At 36.8% G+C, this 22,587-nt stretch overlaps 1 protein-coding gene across 1 annotated transcript in view; it reads left to right on the top strand.

The window, feature by feature from the left end:
- Nucleotides 1-2,772: 2,772 nt before the first annotated feature.
- The window catches only part of KIAA2026 (KIAA2026 ortholog), a 158,223-nt gene continuing 138,408 nt past the window's right edge, over nucleotides 2,773-22,587 (top strand). Inside the window, exon 1 of the mRNA XM_021682404.1 lies at nucleotides 2,773-3,371. Within this exon, the coding sequence (XP_021538079.1) occupies nucleotides 2,776-3,371 (596 nt within the window). The 5' untranslated portion in view covers nucleotides 2,773-2,775. The remainder of the gene's footprint in view (nucleotides 3,372-22,587) is intronic.

Genomic DNA, 22,587 nt, shown 5'->3' with positions numbered 1-22,587 from the left:
CATTTTTTCTTCTCACTAATCTATATTTTATAATTTACCTACAACCAACATATTTCTTGTATAATAGTTGTTTTTTTTTTTTTAAGTTTAAGGACCCAGTCGTACTTTCGTAATAGCTAAGATCACAATCATCTTGGCCTCTCCATGACCTATAGCTGATGTTCCTTCAACTCATACCTATTTATCTTAATATCCCTTCTAGAAGCCCTTGATGAAATTTCTAGCAATTCCCTACACTCTTGTTCACGAGGAACTGGAAATTCTGCCAGATGACTTGGAATTAGGCACCATAGAGAATTTTGAAGTATGACAGACCTAGATTTGAATTTTGGCAAACTACTTTCTTAACCTAAGCATCAGTTTCTACATCTGTAAAATAGGCATAATAATACCTAGGATTGTTGTGAGAATTAAAGGAGATAATATAAAGTGCTTGGTGGCACAGGGTTCAATAAACGCAATCTATATTATCAGAGTCATGAAATAGGGTTGGTGGCTAAAGATGAAGAGGGGATTTTGCTGGAGGAGGGTAGGTCCAGATTCTTGGGCTTTGTCAAAGGAAATGAGGGATGTCCAGTTAGACACATTTTTCCTTGCCAGTTGCTGAAATTAGACTGGTTCCTGGCTTTGTTCCTGTGAGGTACATCTAAGGGATCTGAGGAGAAAGAGAATGCTGTAAATGCCTAATAAGTTACAAATGTCTGATGAAAGGAGACCTTGAAAACTGGATAATGGATGTGTATGTGTTCCCATTTAACTATTACCTAATACTGCTATTTAACTTACTGCCCCCCCCAAAGCTTTGAAGTTTTGACCCTTATCAGTGCTCTAAAGGTTCATAATAATCAAGAATTAAATATCCCAACCATTTGGTTAGAGGGCTTGTACTTTTAAAATGCTTGATTTCTAGGACGGTAATTGCAGCTTTCAAGCTAGAACATTCTGTGTTAAGTAGAAAGATATGTGCATCTTTCTTATAGGACATGAGAAAATAATAGCTGCTTTATGGAACCATTAGCTCCTTCTCCCCACTTACTTTAAGCAATAATTACAGTGAATGAGTCCACTTTTTTTTTTTAAAGATTCTATTTATTTATTTGAGAGAGAATGAGAGAGAACACATGAGAGGGGGGAGGGTCAGAGGGAGAAGCAGACTCCCTGCTGAGCAGGGAGCCCGATGTGGGACTCGATCCAGGGACTCCAGGATCATGACCTGAGCCGAAGGCAGTCGCTTAACCAACTGAGCCACCCAGGCGCCCGAGTCCACTTTTTAGACATTCTTTAAATAGTAATTTTTAAATGTGTAGTGACATTTTAAGGCTAACAACTATTCAATGCTTTTCAGCTTAGACTTGAATTATTTGAAGATTGTTTTTAATCCCAAGGATTTTTAATAAGGTTCCATTCCCTTTATTTGTCCTTAGCAGTTCTCAAGAACCGAGGTGGAAATATGTTAATTTTAACGCATAACATGAGACTACTTAAAATAGGAATTGATCTTAAGAACCGGGGACCGGAGTTTTAGAAATTTGAGTTCTACAAATTATCTTTTTCTTTTGCATGTGAACGTATGTTTCAGTTGGTTGAGTCCTTGAACCTCCTTTCTAAACTTTTCCAAATTCTAGTTTTATATTAAAAATCCGGCAGTCACAAAGGGGAATGTGGGTGCAGAGAAGAAAATTTATAACAAGAAGGATCTACATTTTGTGCCTTCTCACTATTCATTTGCCATTAATGAGGGTTATCTAGCAGGCTCCTTCAGAATTAATCTTAGTTTTTAGGGCTAATTAGGATCTCGCAAAAGAACCTCCAGTAGACGCTTTTAAGTGCTCTTCGGCCTCTCTGGCATTGGCGAGTAAGCTGCGCAGGCGCCTTGCTTCCGTCTCCACTCCGCCCTTTAACAGCCATCTACAAGCTGATGACATCATTGAGCCGCGCAACCTACCAGGCCTCGGGGCCCGTGGCGGAGCCAAAGTCTGTGCTTTCGCGTAGCTGAGCGGAACGCAAAAGGGGTGGGTGGGGCTGTCCTACTACGCATGCGCACCGTGGATGGCGACGGTGTCTTTCTTTGCCTCTTTCCATAGCTCGCCTCAGAGCCTGGGGGTAGCTTGAGTGCCCTCCCCCTTCTGTCCCTGCCCCTCCCCTTCCTCTCCCCGCCCCCGGCCCAGCGGGACTTCTAACTGACAGTTGTCGCCGGGCCGGTCCGCGCGCCGCCTCCTCCTGCCCGGGTACCCCGCAGGTAGAGAGGGGCGGGAGCGGGTGTGAGGGAGAGGAGGAGCGCCAGACGCCGCAGCCCAGTGCTGCGGCCCCCTCTGGGACGGCAAGAGAAGAATCCCCACTTCCTCTTCGCCCTCTCCCAGCACCCCCACAGCCGGCCCGGAGGGGGTGGGGCGCCGAGGCCGCGGCGGCCAGGCCCGGCCAGGCCCGGCCTGGCCGGTGAAGAGCCGGCAGGCAGGCGGCCGGGCGGCCGGGCGGGGCGCGGAGGGGTGAGGCAAAGGAGGGCCTGGCGCGCGCCGCCGCCGGGGGGAGGGGAGAGGAGGGCACCTAAGCTCTCCTCTTCTCTCCCCCCTCCCTCGCGAGCCATGTAACCCCGCCCCGCCGGCTGCGAGCTCGAGACCCCCGCGCGTAGCGAGCGGAGCGGGCGGCTGAGAGTGAAGCCTGATGCGGCTGGTGCTGCGCGGCACGGCCGAGCCCTGAGGAAGCGGCCCGCGCTCACGCGTCCCCCTGCCCCTCGAGCGGCCGCTCCACACGGCCCAACCTGATCCTGCCGGGGCCATGAGCGTGCCCGAGACGCCGGGGGAGATAGAGCCGGCCGGGGAGGAGGAGTGGCAGCCACCGGCGCCCGAGGAAGAGGACGAGGAGGAGATGGCAGCGGCGGTCCCGGCCTCAGGGCCGGCCCAAGGGAGGAGTTCCTCCTCGCGGGAGGATGAGAATTACCAGGAGGAGGAGGAGGAGGAACAGGAGATGGTGGTCGGGGGCGGAGGCTGCAAGGAGCAGGAGCTGACCTATGAGCTGCAGCAGGGCTACCGCATCCTAGGCGAGTTCCTGCAGGAGAAGAACCGGGGCCTCACCGCCCCCTTCCTACAGCCCTTGGGGGGCGTTGCCACCGGGGAGGATGAAGTGGCCGAGGGGCCGCGCAGCGGGGGCCGGGGCTGTCGCGGCCTCCCGCCACAGCTCGGGCAGGGCATGTGTCTGCTGAAGATGGAGGAGAAGTTCGCCAGCGGCCAGTATGGGGGCATAACCGAGTTCGTGGCGGACTTCAGGTTGATGTTGGAGACGTGCTACCGCCTGCATGGGGTGGACCACTGGATTTCCAAACAGGGCCAGAAGCTGGAGATGATGCTGGAGCAAAAGTTGGCGCTTCTGTCTCGGTAAGTGAACCCCGTCCCCTGTGGGACTGATGGAGTGACACAAACAGCCTCGCACGTGTCCGAAGATGGGTTGGGCCAGGGGCCGGGGGGCGTAGCTGATAGGTGCTGAGTTGGTGCTGGAGAACCCGGGGAGGAGGAGCAGCCTTGCATGGGGGCCCGCAAGGGTGTGGTGGATGTGGGCACCCACATGAAAAGCTGAAGGGGAGCTGAGTCCTGAGCGCCGAAGAACAGGTAAAGTTTGTAGATATAAAGTAAAATGATGCCCATGGGAAGAATTACGGGGATAGGGTAGAGGAAAAGTTTTAGCGGGATAGAAGATGGACCACAACTTTTAGACAGTTTTAACATGACATTAAAAAAAAGTTTTTAGGATGAAATATCGTGAGAAAAATGTGTTTGGCTCATGTGAAAAGGTGGTCGTTTCAAACCAAAAAAATTATTGTTTCACTACCCATGTTGGCCATCGTAAATTTATGGATTGTTTTTAAATGATTAATAATTACTCTGGCATGTTCCTGATCTTTTCTGAGATCTCAGCTTTGTGTGAGCTGACTGAATTTTTGCGATAATAGTGGATGCATCAACACAAAATTTTTAAAACGTTTAGATATTTGTGTTTATTCTACTAGAAATCATAGTCAATTCAGATGGCATTGTGCTCTTGGTATACTATACCCATATATTCAGAGTCAGTTATTTTTCTTTAGTGAGAGGAAGTAATGTAACACAAGAGTTACTAAAATAAACAGATTTATAATCATATATTTGATGTGAGCCAAATTAATTTCTCAAGTGAAATTCTTTAGGAATAGAAAAATAATTGAATGTTGGAAATGGTAGTTGAAGTGGAATACTAGTTTGATTTTTTAAGAGCTGAGTGAACTTGAACAAGTCATTTACCTTTTTGGCTTCGTTTCCTCATCTGTAAAATGGGGATAATAATAGTACCTCTTGGTGTTACTGTAGGATTAAATGAGTTAATAAATGTAAAGTCAACAGTGTCGGTTCCATAATTAGTCTGATATAAATTATAACCGTTACAGTATTAGTAATAGTTGAATAAAAATATTTTCCTCATATCTGAAATTGGGCATTATACTAAGTGCTTTTATGAATAGCGCCTGAGAAGTTTTAAGTTTTTACTCCTTGATTTATAATGGTAATTTAAAAATAATGTGTCCACTGGCTTCCCATTTATTTTCAAGACTACCAGTGACTTCTTTCACTGAAAACAGTAGTTAACATAGAGCTTGACTCATTAGGGGGCTCATCCCTTCTTGAATCTTTCATAAAGTAAAATTATTTTGTAATAGTTATTCACAGGTTTACTTTTAATACTTTATTTAGTGATATTTTACTTGTGTAGTGTGTTTATTATTCTTGTCTCCACAGAGTCATTATAGTTATGACTCATAAAAAACAATCCATTCACATGTCATTATTTTTAAGTAGTGAAGTATACTCCAAATTGATGTCACAAGATTTTAGATCTGGAAGGCACCATAGAATTCATCTAGTCCAAGCATCCAGTTTTATAGATGTGGAAATAGGGATTTAGAATGGGATGAGAGAATGGTTGCATGAAAGTGCTAAGGAGTATAGTAGTGGTTTGGATGAATTACAGGTGTTTTGAGAAGCATTATGTGTATAAGAAATACTTCTTGAGTCCTACAAAAAAGCAGGGACATTATTTCTGTTCTTCATAAAGTTAATTTCTGAATGCTTAGAATGATTCCTGGTGGCTAATGCTCAGAATACTGTATTCCCATATGATCTAATAGCATCCATACTTAGAAATTAAAGATAGTCTTGCATTTTACTAGCAAAAAATAATATGATAGTCTCAGATAGTTTTGAGTCCCTTGCTTTTACTGTATTTGATGTATGTAAACATCTTGTAAATAATAGGTTTGCCAGATCACACTTGTAGGTACTAGGAATTCATTTCTTTTTCTGCAATAGCCTAAAATCTGAGTTATTACTAAATAAATACTTGGGCATAACTTTGAGAAAAGCATTGGTTATAACTGTTTGGTATACAATTAAGATACATAGAGATACATGTTCCAGAACAAGATTCCATAGACTGGCCACATGAGTATGATTTTCCGCAGTTGACTCAAATACCTTATTTATAAATACGTATTATGTGGTATTTTAGTAATAAAAAAAATCACCTAGATATAATTTAAGTTTTCTTTTGTTTTATATATATTTGTAATAAATTAATTCTTAGTTTTAGATTATTGTAAAGAGAACTTTACAGCTGCTCCAATACTGCTGAGCTTTTATAAGTATTTTATGAGCAAGAAATGAGGTACATTAGAGAAGATGCCACATTATCATAGAGTAGCCCAATGGCATTAGTACCTTGGACTGTGGACACAGTGTTTAATTTGAATATCAGTCCAGTCATTTGTACTATGAGAGTGTTAGGCTAGATTAGTTGATTGTACAAATATGTGAGTATCTGCCAAAGTTAGACATTCAAGTCCCTGAGATAAAAAAATAAGTCCACTACCCCTAAGTGGTTTATAGTTGAGTAGGGAAACAGAAACTTAAAAAGATAATGATTCTATAGTGGACATATAAACAGGTACAAGGGGAACTTAAGAGGGAGACCTAAGTCTGAAGGTGGGGAGATCGTAAGTGAAAGGAGGAAATGAGAAGGGGTAAAGAGATTAGGTAAAAGATATCATAAAGAAGTTTATACTTGAACTTCTTGATTATTGAAGGAGGTGAAGATTGCTGCTGGATATTTTTTGGAGGTTTTGCTCAACTCCAGTGAATGCAAGGTATGAAACAGCATAGTGTTTCTGGGAACTACAGGTACTTCTGTATGGCTACAGTGTGGTCTCCAGAGTAGTGTTTGCACCATGGCAGGTATGCAGGATGATTGATTGGGGTGAGGGAAGAAAATATTACAACTTCAGTATACTCTTTTTTTTTTTTTTAATTCTTTATAAATCTCTATTTTTGGTTTGCTTTTTGTGGTGTATACAATAGCATTGCATGTATAAAGTCTTAATTTATAAATATAATTTTATTGTATATAAATATATAATAGCAATAAATAGCAATATGTTTTATATGTATAATAGTTGTGATAGAACTATGACTAAGACTTAGGAAACATATCTATTCTCAAAGTTATATTTTAGAAGGGATCTCACTCATTTATTTGAAGCAACTGAGAAATAGCAATTAGCATTAGAAATATGGAGAAGCTCATCTAAGTGAAAAGGAATAAAAAATAATAGGAAGTTATGTGCAGAGCTGTAGAAACTGTCAAATATGAATAAGAATTTTTGACTCCTCCACATTTTAAATAATGTTATATTTGAAAGCTTTTAAATTTTAAAGTATTGTTAAAAGCTTTAAGAATATTGCTTTGAAGCCAGAAAATGGCTTTTCATAGTTTAAAAGATTGTAGCTGTCAAAGAGTTATCACCTGTGACCCCAACAGAGCTGAACTTAAATTTTTAATTTTAGCCATTTAAAATAATGTTTTGGCAAAACAAGCAAAGGAAAAAAAGAGACAAACCAAGAAACAGACTCGTAACTGTACAGAATAAACTGATAGTTACTAGAGGAGAGGGAAGTGGAGGGGAATGGGTTAAATAGGTGATGGGGATTAAAAAGGATACTTAAGATTAGTACTAAGCAATGTAGAATTGTTGAATCACTATATTGTACATCTGATCCTAATAGAATACTGTATGTTAACTATACTGGAATTAAAATTAGAAACTTAATAAAAAATGTTTTGGTGAAAATCATCTGTAACATTTCCTTGTTAAAATTATTTTTGATTTCTGAACTGACATGCTGTTAAAGGGTACATGTAATGGGCTTAAAAAAATGCTTTCTTAAAATACAGCTGAAGGTTATTTAGTTTTGTGATTGCTTTTTTGGCAGAATGTCTTTCTTGGGGATGAGAGTACAACAGCGTCATCATGAAGCCTCAAAAATGTAAAAACACTAGTGGCTTCCAAATACAAGTACTGAAATACAAATAAATTTTACAGACCAATTTTAATCACTTTCTAAGTTAAATTTTGAATTTTTTTGACTTATTTCCAGTTAAGATCAAAATCCAGAAATTAATTGGGAATTTAGACAGAATGCTTCTTTCTCCCTAGTAGTCTGACTTCCCCCATCTCTACTGGATTCTGTAATTCTATCTTCTTAATGTAAATCTTTAAAAATTGGGGACCTTTGGTAACAGAATTTGGATTTACCTCTTGTTCAGTACTATAGAATGTTAGACCTTGATACTCCATGTAGTTCTATTTATTGTAGTTGCCATTCTAAAAAAATAGTTCTGTTAAAGAAGAGTCAGAAAATGTTTAGGTGCACTGATGAAAGAATGAAGGATTTCAATTAACAAGACATTTATTGAGCACCTGCTTTGTGTTAGGATGTATTTATAATAAAAGGTTAAATATGTTAAAACTGATTCTCTAACTTGTGCCATTGTCAGACATCTGGAAGTCATGGTACTATTTGTAGAACATTGAGAAATACTGATAAATTTTGTTTAATTATATCATATGATTTTTTTGTTGGGGGTCCAAAAGGCTTAAAACAAATTGTGGGAGGAAACCCTTAATTGAAGAGATTCTATCTAGTACATTAGTTTTTTTTTCTTCTACAAATGGGGAGAACATAATCACTTTTGGATTTTTGATGGTACATCTTGGTTCACTCATGAAATAACTGTTTCAAGGTGTATAGTTTGAAGACTACTGTGATGAGCTTTATTATAGAGTGTTAGGGGAGTACACAGGAGGGATAACTACTGGGGAAGTGGGGAACTATGATTGAAAAATATTAGATTTTATTCCAGAGGTCATCATTACGGAGGGTGGGTAGCATATTGATATGTGGAGTTGAGTTCATTAAACAATTATTTGCCTATTCTATGATAGTAGGTGGTAGGTAAAGACCTGTAGATACAGTGATAAACATGACTTCATCTGTTACTTCAAGGTAGTAGGTAAATTGAACAATTGAAGGTATGGGGGTAGGAGAGTACAGAATATTCCAGAGGAATAGTTTATACTCAGCAGATGGAGTGTAGGATGATGAGGGTTTATAGTGTCAGATAAGTCTAGAAAGATAGGCTGGGGTAATTAAGGAGGACCTAGAATGCTTGCTAAGGAATTTAGAATGTAAGCAGTGTAGATCCATTACAGGTTTTAGCTAAGGGAGTGACATGATTTTACTAGTATTTTGAGGGTTGAAGGCTAAAATGGAAAGAGATGAAGAAAGGAAACTAGTTAAAAGGTTATTGAGTTAATCCATCATGAGATGATAAGCAATAGGAATGAAAAAGTGGATGAGGATATAAAAGAGGTAAATTCAGGAGGTAAAAGTGGTCAAATGGCAAGCTCTTGGATGTGGCGTATGAAGGAGAGGATGATGTACAAAATGAACTTGAGCGCAGGTGATGGTGATGCTTAGAGAACATGAGGCATTCGTTTGAAGATATGCAACTGAGGGTTATTAGAAGGCTGCCAATAGAGCTCAGCAGTGTGACTAGGGTTAAATTAGAGATATTTAATTAGGAATTAATCTGTAGAAGGATGATGGTTGAAGAAATGGGAATGAGATTGCTGAGGACAGAGTCTAGTGAAAGTACAAGAGGACCAAAGGCAGAACTTTGTGTGAGGATTGACTGTCTTCAAACTGGAAAGACAAAACATTAAAGATGATTAAAATCTGTATAATGTGTGCTAAAAGCTGAAATAATTAAGGAGAGGCAATTAATAAAACTGAAGAGAGTTCAGTCTGGAATAAGTAAAAGGTATTTTATGGAATATAGTAAATTACTTTATTAATAAAGTATTAAAGTATAAAGTAAAAAGTATTTAAAAATACTATTATTTTAGGAGATTTGTTCCACTTGTTAATTTGAGAATGATTTAGATTTAATACAGTAAAAATGTCCTAATAGATTCAAATATGTTTTACCTTATTGCAATAAGAGAATTGTAAATAAATACAATTCTCATTGTATTTATTTGTGCCCTTGTATTTATTTTTATTTCTAAGGAAAAAAACTAGAGCGGGGGCATGTTTCAGAGAGATTGGATCCCTTCCATAGTTGAATTTTAACTTTCAGATCATTTCTAGGCTATCTTCATAAAATTAGAGGTGCCCATAACAAATAATAGCCATTTTCATTTCCAAAGAACTTGCATAGTAATATGAATCTTTAAAATACTTGAGGCTCTTCTTTTAATTGGGAAAGACTAATAAAAAACCAAATGGTAGTATTATCTATCACCATGCCCTTTGTTTTATCATCTTCCACTTGGGACCTGTGAGTGTTCTTAATTGTGCTTAAAAGTTAGTATATTAAGTATGTTCACTTTGAAAAAAGACTTAGAACACCAACAAAGTGTTAATAGTGGTTATTATTAAGTAGCAAGATTCTGGGTATTTTTCATTTTCTTCTTTTAACTTTTCTGTATGTCCTAGATTTTTTACAATAAACATATTACTTTCTGGTTAAAAAAGATTTTATTTAAAGGAAATTAGTATTTACGACTTTGAATAAACTGTATAGGTAAGAAATTGTATTAAAAATTTGTATCACCAAAGTTGTAAGATAGTATATTTAGGTAAATTGTCATAACTGGGTAGTGGAACTGTGGGTGTTTTTAATTTTCCCTTGCACTCCTAAATCTTTTGTTTACAATGACCGTGAATTACTGTTGTTATTTTTGTGGTACCATTCAGAATATAAAACATATAGATTTTGTAGGTGCACTTTTAAGGACTTGGAATAATTAATGGTAAGAACTCATCCCAACACTTTATATTTAAAGCTTTGAGTACAGCCATCTACCTGAAAATAACTTCACAAAAATAACTCTTCTGATAGCTCTTTTATATTTCTTTAAGTGTTTTAACATGTCTGGAAATTCCCACTTGTTCATTTCTGTGTAGGCATCCTATTATAAGATAAAAAGATAATACAATTGAGATAAACCAGTTTAAGGTAAAACTGCTTGATTATAAACCTCTTGCTACAATTTTGTAAGTACTTTACTAATACTGCTCTTCTGTGAGTACTTTACTGATAATTGATTTTATGTTTATAAACTGCTTTTCAATTTCAATCTTAACAAATATACTAAGGAACCCTAAAATTCTGCTAACTGTATACTTCCCTGTGAATTCAGGGACTTTTCTCATGTTTGTTCTAAAAATAAGAACAGAGGCCGCTTCATTTGCTTTGAAGGATAGAAACAGACCATCTGAAAAACTTACTACATAGAAATGTTTTCTCATAGAAACAGTTATAAATATAGATTGTTTCCATGTTAGCCTATAAGCTTAATTTTTATTCTTATTTCATTTATTTATTTATTTATTTATTTATTTATTTATTTTAAAGATTTTATTTATTTATTTGACAGAGAGACACAACGAGAGAGGGAACACAAGCAGGGAGAGTGCGAGAGGGAGAAGCAGGCTTCCCGTGGAGTAGGGAGCCCGATGTGGGGCTCAATCCCAGGACCCTGGGATCGTGACCTGAGCCGAAGGCAGACACGTAATGACTGAGCCACCCGAGGTGCCCCTATTTATTTATTTTTTTAAGATTTTATTTATTTATTTGAGAGAGAGAGGAAAAGCACAAGCAGGGGGAGTAGCAGAGGGAGAGGGAGAAGCAGGCTCCTGGCTGAGCGGGGAGCCCAATGCAGGGATCAGTCTCAGGACCCTGGTATCATGACCTGAGCTGAAGGCAGACGCTTAACTGACTGAGCCACCCAGGCACCCCTAAGCTTAATTTTTTAAAATCTGATTTACTATAATTGGAAGATAAAAATATTAGAATATAATCAATATACAGAATTGAAGATATATTTTGTATTTGTCTTGAATACTTGTGCTTGAGGAAAAGCAGGTTTAAATTTGACTCTTCCTACATATAAACTCATTTCCTGACTTGCTCACTTTCTTCTCTGATGCTGTCTTATTTACAAGTCTTTCCTAAGCATCATATCTAAGGTAATATTCCTCTCCCTGGTCATTCATTATCTATCCCCCTTAACCTCCTTGTTTTTCTTCATAGCATTTATTTTATTTTATTTTTTTTAAGATTTTATTTATTTATTTGAGAGAGAGACTGAGAGAGAGAGCATGAGAGGGGGGAGGGTCGGGAGGGTCAGAGGGAGAAGCAGACTCCCTGCCGAGCAGGGAGCCCAATGCGGGACTCGATCCAGGGACTCCAGGATCATGACCTGAGCCGAAGGCAGTTGCCTAACCAACTGAGCCACCCAGGCGCCCCTTCATAGCATTTATTGCAACCTAACATATATGATTTAATTACATATATCTTTTTTCAGATTTTTTAATTTAAATTCAATTTAGTTAACATAGGCTATTACTAGTTTCATGGGTAATTACGTATATCTTTTTCTCCTCTCTTGCTAGAGTGTAAAATCTCTGAGGACAGGGACTCTTTCTGCTTGGTTTGTTGCCATTTGACTTCTGTAAATGTTGACTTGCAGTTAAGCAGTACATGGTTATAAATTCTAAAGGTCATTTTTAAAGGCTTTGGGGACCTATCTCTCAAAGGGTGTTTCCTAGATCCCCAACATTAGAATGGTGTTAAAAAGCAGATTCCCTAGCTCCAGAATAGCATATTTAAATCTGTTAACTTAGAATCTCAGAGTGGAGATAAGGAAATCTACCTTTTTAGTAAGCTCCCTAAATGATTTTTATGCACAATAAAGTTTGAGGACTGTTGCTTCAGGATATAGTAACACTGTGTCATGTTTTGATTTCTCCTCAGAATTTAGAGTTTTTATTGAGATATTTAGCACTGCTTTTACACAACCTTTATTTGCATTGCAGTTTGGGTTGGTTATAGTTAAAATGAAGGGAAGGCAGGAGAGAAGTGAGAGGAGAGTCCCATACTCATGTTTTCATGTGGAATAGTTTGCAGAACTAACTGGTAAAAAGTGAGTGTGTTGGGGATGGGGTGAGGAGATGATATTAGGTGTATTACTCCTCTGAAGAAGAACAGAGAGACTTTGAAAGTCGTGAGTTTGTCGCAGAATATTACACAAAGCAATTTCTATTTTTAGATTTTTTTACATTGTTTTAAAACCTTTTATTAGAGTATTTCTAATATACATGAAAGCAAAACAATATTTGAACCCTCACATGCCTATTACTCATTCCCCTATAATATTTATTCATAGCTGGTTCTGCCCCATCCATACTTTCCGTATACCTCCCTTCTATATTATTTTGAAGTAAGTCATTGACAACAGATTTTTCTGTAAATGCTTCAGTTTGTAACTCTGAGAGATGAGAACTCTTTCATTTAAAATGTAACTACAGTACCATAAAAAAACAAACAAATTTCTTAATAGCAAAAATCCAGTGTTCACATTTCCAGTTGTTTCAAAAATTATAATTTTTAAATTTTTATATTGTTTGAACATGATCCAAATAAGTCCACACATAGTGATTGGTTCATATGTCTCTTAATTTATAGATTCCTCTTTCTTACTTCTCTCTCTCCTTCTCTCCCACTCTTCCGCTTCATTCTTGCATTTATTTTGTTGAAGAAACTAGGTTATTTGGAGTCTTCTAGTCTTGGATTTTACTGATAGCGTTCCATTCTTTTGTCCTCTGTATTTCCTGTAAATTGGTAGTTCTGGAAGCTCTATTAAATTTAGAATCAATGTTTTTTGGAGGGTCAAGAGGTAATCTATGAGTTTATCAGTGTCTAGTTTTGCCTTTTAAATCAATTATGAATTATTAGATTTAGCATGATGGCATAATGTAATTTTGCTGAATTTGTTAAAGGAGTAATGAGTAGTGATTTTATAAGGTTTTTGGGGTTTTTTTCTTCAGTTAAAATATGTTTATTGAACTTTATATAAGTAATTTTTTCTCAGTTTCTTCCTCTAGTGGAGTTTAGAACATGAAAGTAATTTCCAGAGCAAACTACTTTATATATAATCGGAGAAAATTGATTTTAACTTAGAATTATATTAAAGGATTAATTCTAGGAGTACTTCCTTTTACTACATTGGGCTAATATTATGATATGTTAATATAAAGTAACATCAATATTTTTATTACTCTCATCTGTTTCCATCCATTTAAACCTGTTTGTATGATCTTATATATCAGCTTTGGACATGAATGCTATTCTTTGTGTTTCTCATTTGATCTTAGGGAGCAATTGCTCTGCACTATATCAGATAAAGTATTATATTAGTTGACCTTGTATCCTTTTGGTTAATTTTTAAATTTTGTGTTTCTCCTTTTGTAATTCAGTATGAGTTCCAAGTCTTTATAAAATTTGAAATTTTTTAACTGGAATTCTGCACACCCCCCTCCCTCCATACAGTATACAAAAGAATATGTGTGTTTGTGTGGATATTTTAGTTTTTTCTAGGGAGGTGTATATTTTAGTTTTTCTGAAGCCTGATACAGAATTAATTGCTTTTTTCCCTGTACTTTGTGATTCTTAGTTTTGCATCTGTTTATAGCATGTAAGAAAATTATGTTAGGGTGTATCTGGCTCTCTGTCTTATTGTGCTTTCCAAGAGGGCAGAAAATATGTTTTATCTACCATTGCATCTTCAGGGTCTAGGGCATACATAATAGTTGTTCGGTAATTCTTGAATTAATGAAATAGATGAGCATATGAAAAAAAGATCGAATGAAATACTCCATTACATCAAGTCAAAATTCCTGCTTGTTTTTAAAGACACAACACAGTTGTCATCTCAAGAAAACTTCTTTGCCCATCTCTTCCTTCCTCTTCTTTTCAGCATGGGTTAGGTGTACTTCTCTGTTCTTACAGGATACACCTTTCAGATTCATATGGTTTGTATTGAAGTTCTTGAATACCATGATATTGAAGTTGTCTGTTTGCATATATATATATTTGACTCATTAAATTTTAAGATTGTCTTACACATTTTTGTATAGCTAGAAGTTGGCTCTTCAAGTGCAGAGAAGCTCGATAGATAATGGTTAAGTTTAATGCAGATAACCATATCTTCCCTTAAAGGATGGATACAGTATTTAAAAGCATAATAGAAAGTAGTGTGTGGTTTATGTAATAAGACAGTTAATTATATTCAGCATGTATTTACATTGCTTATTATTTGATAAGGCACGGTAGAGGGATTCAAAGATGAATATGGAAAGATAGGAATTGATAAACTAAGTTGATGTAAAGGTCATTCAGGCAACAAGAATAGAATATTCAAAAGTGCAAAGGCAAAAAAACCACTGTATATAGCTAGAGAGTAGTTTGGCTAGAGCGTAGTCATATATAGAAAAGTAGTGACAGGTGTTACGGGGCGGGGAGCAGATCATGGAGCCAGATCACATAGGGCCTAATATGCTATGCTAATAAAGAGTTTGATATTCCAAATTAGTTATTAAAAGCTTTTAAGCTAGAGAATTACAAGGGACATTTATATGACATGAATTAGAAAAGAAAATTTATGTCAATTTGATCTTTTTCTGTATCTTAATTTTCAGCTTCTCTTAATTTTAATTTTGCATTTGACTTTATTTCTCTTAAGTCGCAGATTTGGTGGAGGATTATATAGAAATATATCTGGAAAAAATTGTTTTACATTAAGCAGAAATCCAAGAGTAATGCTAGAAAGAAGAGAAAGACAGCACTCTTTTTGCCAAATAATTTAGATAAGATGCTATATTTAAATATCTAAATAATGTTAGGTTGGACGTGGGTGGTTTCTTTAATTGAATAATTTCAGTCTTCTCCCACTTCACAGAGAAAAAAAATTATGTACAATATAGAATTCTAACAATTTAAGTTATTCTATCTACCAAGATATTTTTAACAATTTTGTTTGCCAGTAAGCAAAGAAAAAAAAAAGAATATGGCAAATATAATTAATAAATTGCAAACACATATTGACAGTATTAGCTGGTTATGGTTATTTTGACAGTTTGGTTTTTATACCAAATCTGTATGTATAATGTAATTATAAGAACATAATCACAAATAACTAACAGTTTAAATAAAAGACTTTAAGAAACAATTAAATATGACAATATTCATGATGATCCACAGAGTACTGAACAAGTGGGAGAACCATTGATATCCTCCAGTTTATCTGAATCCCTGATTATGGTGCAATTGCTAGTACTTTAGTAATTTCCTCTAATTTCTAATTCCACGATAGGGAATTTGGTTGGTAGTGAGATTTAAGCCAAAGGTTATTAGTTATATTTAAGTCTTATTTTAAAACAGGTATCATGGCGGGTGCCTGGGTGGCTCAGTCGGTTAAGCATCTGCCTTTGGCTCAGGTCATGATCCCAGGGTCCTGGGATGGAGCCCCACATCAGGCTCCCTGCTCAGAGGGGACCCTACTTCTCCCTTTCCCTCTGCCTGCTATTCCCCCTGCTTGTGTGCTCTCTCTCTCTCTCTCCCTCTTTGTCCAGTAAATAATCTTAAAAAAAAAAAACAAGTATCATGGCAAGAATGTATAGACTATAGAATAACTGAGATCTATTTTAATTTTTTAATAGCAGTTAAATCTTTTTTCTACTAATTAAAATTTATTAATTTCTTTCCATATGATATAAATCTGCCTAACATGCTCTTTGAAGAAGATTTGGATAAAATAGAAAATTGTCAGAAAATTAAAATAAAAAATCACCCATCCCATCAGACAGAGATAATCATTTGGTAGCATTCTTATCTACATCATATATATTATTTACTCACACATTAAATTTCAATACAAAATTTGGATTTGCCATATCTACAGTTTTATATCCCTCTTATCACCTATTAGATTTGATTTTACTTATTAATCAAATGTTACATGTGAATGTTGTTACATATGAGACTACACTAACAGGATAACAACAGTAAGATCTTGTAATGTGGTTTTTGGTTTGGTTTGGTTTGGTTTTTGACCCTGTAGTTTTTTCTTCTAAACAATTTTTTTTTTGCCATATAGATTAGCTGTCTTTTGTTTTGTTTGTCTACCAACAGAAAATGACAGACCACCTTCAGTAAATTTAGCCTAACTCATTAACAAGTAGGTTAAAGCCATATTTTTAAGATCTATTCTTACTGTAAATCTCACAAACTCCTCATGGCATCACTGATGGCTTCTTAATAGTAGAGGAGCAAGGGACAGGTGAGAGGAGACATTTTTTTAGTGTATGTATTACCTACATACAGTAAAATTTTTGCCACCAGATGTACATATTTTTTAAATTAATAAACTAAAACATACACGAATCACTGTATAGCTAAACAAAGTCCCTGTACAGTCTAGTTATACTTACTTAAGAAACTACTGCTGTTACTATTTTCTTTTCTTCAACTGGGTGTCTAATAGCCATCTCAAATTTTAACATGTGCAAAACTGAACTTGTAGTTTGTTTTGTTTTGCTTTTCTAAGCCTATTCTTACCTTCGGAATAAATTACTCCACTGTCTACCAAGTTGTTCTGGCCAAAAATCTAGCTTTTTCCATTGATTCTTCCTTTTCATTTATTTCTCATATTAAGCATATTAACCAGTTGTGAGCCCTCTTCCTTAAAAGTATATTTTAACTCTTGCCTATCTCTCTCCTCTGTTTCTCACTACTTAATTACAAGTATTATCATCTCTTGCCTGGAATACTGTTGTAGTTTCCTGACATTTGTTTTCTTTATTCTGCTTTTTCCTCCTAGAGTCCCATTTTCTACTTAGCAGCCAGAGTGAACTTTTAAAAATGTACATACATTAAGAGAAATCATTATCCTGCTTAAAGTGCTTCATTGGCACTTAAGCTATAGTAAGGAGTTTGGCTTACCATTTTATGTACCTGAAAAGCCATTTCTCACCTTAGAGCCTTGATACTTGTTCTTTTTTTTAATCTAGAAAACTCTATCCCCAAGATTTTTTTGGTTTGTGGGTTTGTTTTTGTCATGGCTGGCTCCTCCTATCAGTTCCTCAGAGAAATTTTTGACTGTCTTTCCCAGAGCTTGTAGTGTGTAACTTATAGTTAGAACTGATGTTTGTATATATGTAGTTGTTTACTCACTTTCCGTATCTTACTCATTTTGTGTATTTTCGGTGAGGATAGGAATCTTGCCTGTGTTGATCTTGTTAACAGTTGTTGTCAACACCAAACCCAGTACCTATAAGTAATTAATATTGAATGAAGGAATAAATGAATGAGTGAACAAATGAATGGATCTGTTTGGAATTTGTTTTGATCAAGGAGTAAGGTTGAAATCCACCTTTATTTTTTCTCACATTCAGCCAGTTGTTGCAGCATTATTTTTTTCCATTGTTTTGTTATACCATTTTTATAATACATTAAATTCTTGGTATGTTTGGATTGATTTTTTTTAAAGTTTTTATTTAAATTCCAGTTAGTTAACATACAGTGTGTAATATTAGTTTCAGGTGTACAATATAGTAATTCAACACTTCCATACATCACCTGGTGCTCATTACAAGTGTACTCCTTAATCCCTATCACCTATTCAATCCATCCTCCCTGCCCATCTCCCCTCTGGTACCATCAGTTTGTTCTCTACAGTGAAGAGTCTGTTTCTTGGTTTGCTTCTCTTTTTTTTTCTCTTTGCTTGCTTGTATTGTTTCTTAAATCCCACATATGAGTGAAATCATATGGTATTTGTCTTTTTTTTTACTTAGTTCGCTTGGCATAATACTATCTCCATATATGTTTGTGCAAATGGCAAGATTTCATTCTTTTTTATGTCTGAGTAATATTCCCTTGTATGTATATTCCACATCAGTCCATTCATCAGTTGATGGACACTTGGACTATTTCCGTAATTTGGCTATTGTAGATGATGCTGGTATAAACATAGGGGTGTGTGTATCCTTTTGAATTAGTATTTTTGTATTCTTTGGGTAAATCCGTAGTAGTGTAATTGCTGGGTTGTAGGGTAGTTCTATTTTTAACTTTTTGAGGAACCTCCATACTGTTTTCTAGAGTGGCTACACCAGTTTGCTTTCCCACCAACAGTGCAAGAGGGTTCCCCTTTCTCCACATTCTCGCCAACACTCATTGTTTCTTGTGTTGTTGATTTTAGCCATTTTGACAAGTGTGAGGTGATCTCTCATTGTAGTTTATGATTTGTATTTCCCTGATGATCAGTGACATTGAGCTTATAAAACAACACCCATAAAACGATTAATCCAATTAAAAATAGGCAGATGTCATGAATAGACATTTTTCCAAAGAGAGCTTTTTGCCTAAGGTCAGGAAGAAGACATGGATGTCTAACTCTTAACTCTCAGGACTTCTTTTTATTTTGTTTTGTTTTGTTTTGTTTGTCACCATACAGTACATCTCTCTCAGGACTTCTATTCAACATAGTACTGGAAGTCCTAGCCACAGCAATCAGACAATGAAAAGAAATTAAAGGAATTCAGATCAGCAAGGAATAAGTCAAACTTTCACTATTTGCAGATAAGTTGATACTACATATAGAAAACCCAAAAGACTCACTGAAAAACTACTAGAACTGATAGACCAATTCAGTAAAGTCACAGGACACAAAATCAACATACAGAAATCTGTTGCATTTCTATATGCCAGTAATGCAGCAGCAGAAAGAGAAATTAAGGCATCAATTCCATTTACCATTGCACCAAAAACCATAAGATACCTAGGAATAAACCTAACCAAAGAAGTAAAAACCTGTACTCTGCAAACTATAAAACAATGGTGAAAGAAAGTGGAGATGAACCTTCAGGCTCATGGATTGGAAGTACAAATATTGTTAAAATGTCTATACTATCCAAAACTATCTACAGATTCAGCACAATCCCTATCAAAATAACACTGACATTTTTCACAGAGCTGGAACAAAGAATCCTAAAATTTGTATGGAATGACAAAAGACCTTGAATAGCCAAAGCAACCTTGAAAAAGAAAAGGAATGCTGGAGGCATCACAATTCTGGATTTCAAGTTATATCAGAAAGCTATAGTGATCAAAACAGTATGGTACTGTCATAAAAGTAAACACATAGATCAAACAGAACAGACTAGGCAACCCAGAAAGGGACCCAAACTTACATGGTCAATTAATCCTCGATAAAGCAGGAAAGAATATCCAATGGGAAAAAGTGCAATCTCTTCAACAAATGGTGTTGGGAAAACTGGACAGCAACATGCAAAAGAATGAAGCTGGACCACTTTCTCATACCATATGCAAAACTAAATCTAAATTCAAAATACCTAAATGTAAGATCTGAAACCATAAAACTGCTAGTAGAGAACACAGGCAGTAACATCTTAGACATCAGCTGTAGCACCTTTTTCCTGGATATGTCTCTTCAGGCAAATGAAACAAAAGCAAAAATACACTTTTGGGACTATATCAAAATAAAAAGCTCTGCACAGCAAAGAAACTTCATCAATAAAACTGAAAGGCAACCTATAGAATGGGAGAAGATATTTGGAAATGAAATATCTGATAAAAGGTCTGTATCAGAAATATATAAAAAATTTATGAAACTTGACACCAAGAAAATAAATAATGCAGTTTAAAAACTGGGGAAGACATGAGCAGACATTTCTCCAAAGAAGACATCAAGATGGCCAACAGACACATGAAAAGATGCTCAACATCACCAATCATCAGGGAAATACAAATCAAAACTATGATGAGATATCTCATACCTGTCAGAATGGCTAAAATCAGTAATGCAAGAAAGTGTTGGTGAGGATGTGTAAATAAAGGAACACTTGTGCACTGTTGATGGGAATGCAAACTGGTGCAGCCACTCTGGAAAACAGTATGGAGTTTCCTCAAAAAGTTAAAAATATAATGACTGTGATCCAGTAATTGCACTATTGGGTATTTACCCAAAGACTACAAGAACACTAATTCAAAGGGATACATGCATCCCGATGTTTATATTAGTATTATCTACAATAGCCAAATTATGGAAGAAACCCAACTATCCATCAACTGAAGGATGGATAACTAAATAGTGGTATAGATCTACAATGGAATATTATTCAGCCATAAAAACGAATGAAATCTTGTCATTTGCGGTGACGTGGATGAAGCTAGAGAGTACAATGGTAAGCAAAATAAGTCAGAAAAAGATAAATACTGTCTGATTTCACTCATATGTGGAATTTAAGAAACAAAACAAGCAAAGGGAAAAAAAAAAAGACAAACCAAGAAACAGAATCTTAACTATAGAGAAGAAACTGATGGTTATCATGAGGAATGGGGGTGGGGGAATGGGTGAAACATGTGATGGGGATTATAGAGTGCACTTATGATAATGAGCACTGAGTAATATATGGAATTGTTGAATCACTATTTTGTACACCTGAAACTAATAGAATAGTGTATGTTAACTAGAGTGGAATTCAAATAAAATACTTAATAAAAATATTATTTGAAGTTTAAAGTAGGAGATCATTTGGGACTTGTGATTTCAGTAGTGTAAGTGCAGGCAAATGCCAGATTGGGGTGTGGATGAAACATGAAATGGGCCAGGAATTTAGATGTCACTCCTTACAAGGGGAATTTTTTTTTTATTTAAAGATTTTATTTATTTATTTATTTATTTATTAAGATTTTATTTATTTGACAGACACAGCGAGATAGGGAACACAAGCAGGGGGAGCGGGAGAGGGAGAAGCAGGCCTCCCGCGGAGCAGGGAGCCCGATGCGGGGCTCGATCCCAGGACCCTGGGATCATGACCTGAGCTGAAGGCAGACGCTTAACGACTGAGCCACCCAGGTGCCCCTGTTTATTTTATTTTAGAGAGCGCGCATGTGCAAGCGGGGAGTGCCAGTGAGGGAGAGATCTCAGTCTTGGGGCTCCATCTCGTACCCTGAGATCATGACCTGAGCTAAAACCAAGCCTCAGAAAATTAAAAATAGAGCTACCCTATGACCCAGCAATTGCACTACTGGGTATTTACCCCAAAGACACAGATATAGTGAAAAGAAGGGCCATATGCACCCCAGTGTTCATAGCAGCAATGTCTGCAATAGCCAAACTGTGGAAAGAGCCGAGATGCCCTTCAACAGATGAATGGATAAAGAAGATGTGGTCCATATATACAATGAAATATTACTCAGCCATCAGAAAGGATGAATACCCAACTTTTACATCAGCATAGATGGGACTAGAGGAGATTATGCTTAGTGAAATAAGTCAAGCAGAGAATGTCAATTATCATATGGTTTCACTTACTTGTGGATCATAAAGAATAGCATAGAGGGCATTAGGAGAAGGAAGGGAAAAATGAAGGGGGGGAAATCGGCGGGAGAGATGAACCATGAGAGACTATGGACTCTGAGAAACAAACTGAGGGTTTTACAGGGGAGGGGGTTGGGGTGATTGGTTAGCCCGGTGATGGGTATTAAGGAGGGCACGTACTGCATGGAGCACTGGCTGGTATATGAAAACAATGAATCATGGATCACTACATCAAAAACTAATGATGTGTTTTATGGTGACTAATATAACATAATAAAATAAAATTAAAAAAAATAAAACCAAGAGTCTGATGCTTAACTGACTGAACCACCTAGGGTTATGGTTTGTTTTTAAGATAAACTTTTACATGTTTGTATGATAAAGACAACTAGCATGTAGACATTGAAATTGCAGAAGATAATAAATGAAATATGAATTCTGAAAACCAGTGGTGGGATTAGCTTTTGGTAAGAGAATGAGAAGCACATTTTTCACTGCAGTTTAAAGTAGCATTTAGATAATTTTGTTCTGTGAGAAACAGGAAATGGGAGCTCTTCCATAAAACAACTCATGGAGTTCTTCCATAAAAACTACCAGTTTTTCTGGGCACCTGGGTGGCTGAGTTGGTTAAGTGTCTGACTCTTGATATCAGCTCAGGTCTTGATCTCAGGGTTGTGAGTTCAAGCCCTGCGTTGAGCTCCATGCGGGGTGTGGAGCCTAATTAAAGGAAAAAAAAAAAAAAAAACACAAGCACAAGTGGTGGAGAAAGTCAGCTACTAAGTGATGATGGGTAGTGGGGTGAAGTGTTTGAATAATGATTATGTTTTGAAATTGCTGTTGTGGAGTACCATTGAGAGAACTGACCTCCTTTAAAAAGTCCTCTGAGGAATTCTTAATCTCAGGAAACAAACTGAGGGTTGCTGGAGTGGTGGAGGGTGGGAGGGGCTAGGTGATAGACATTGGGGAGGGTATGTGCTATGGTG

This window comes from Neomonachus schauinslandi, chromosome 13 (assembly GCF_002201575.2).
Source record: "Neomonachus schauinslandi chromosome 13, ASM220157v2, whole genome shotgun sequence".
NCBI lineage: Eukaryota > Metazoa > Chordata > Mammalia > Carnivora > Phocidae > Neomonachus > Neomonachus schauinslandi.
This window is presented reverse-complemented; position numbering and strand designations above follow the sequence as displayed.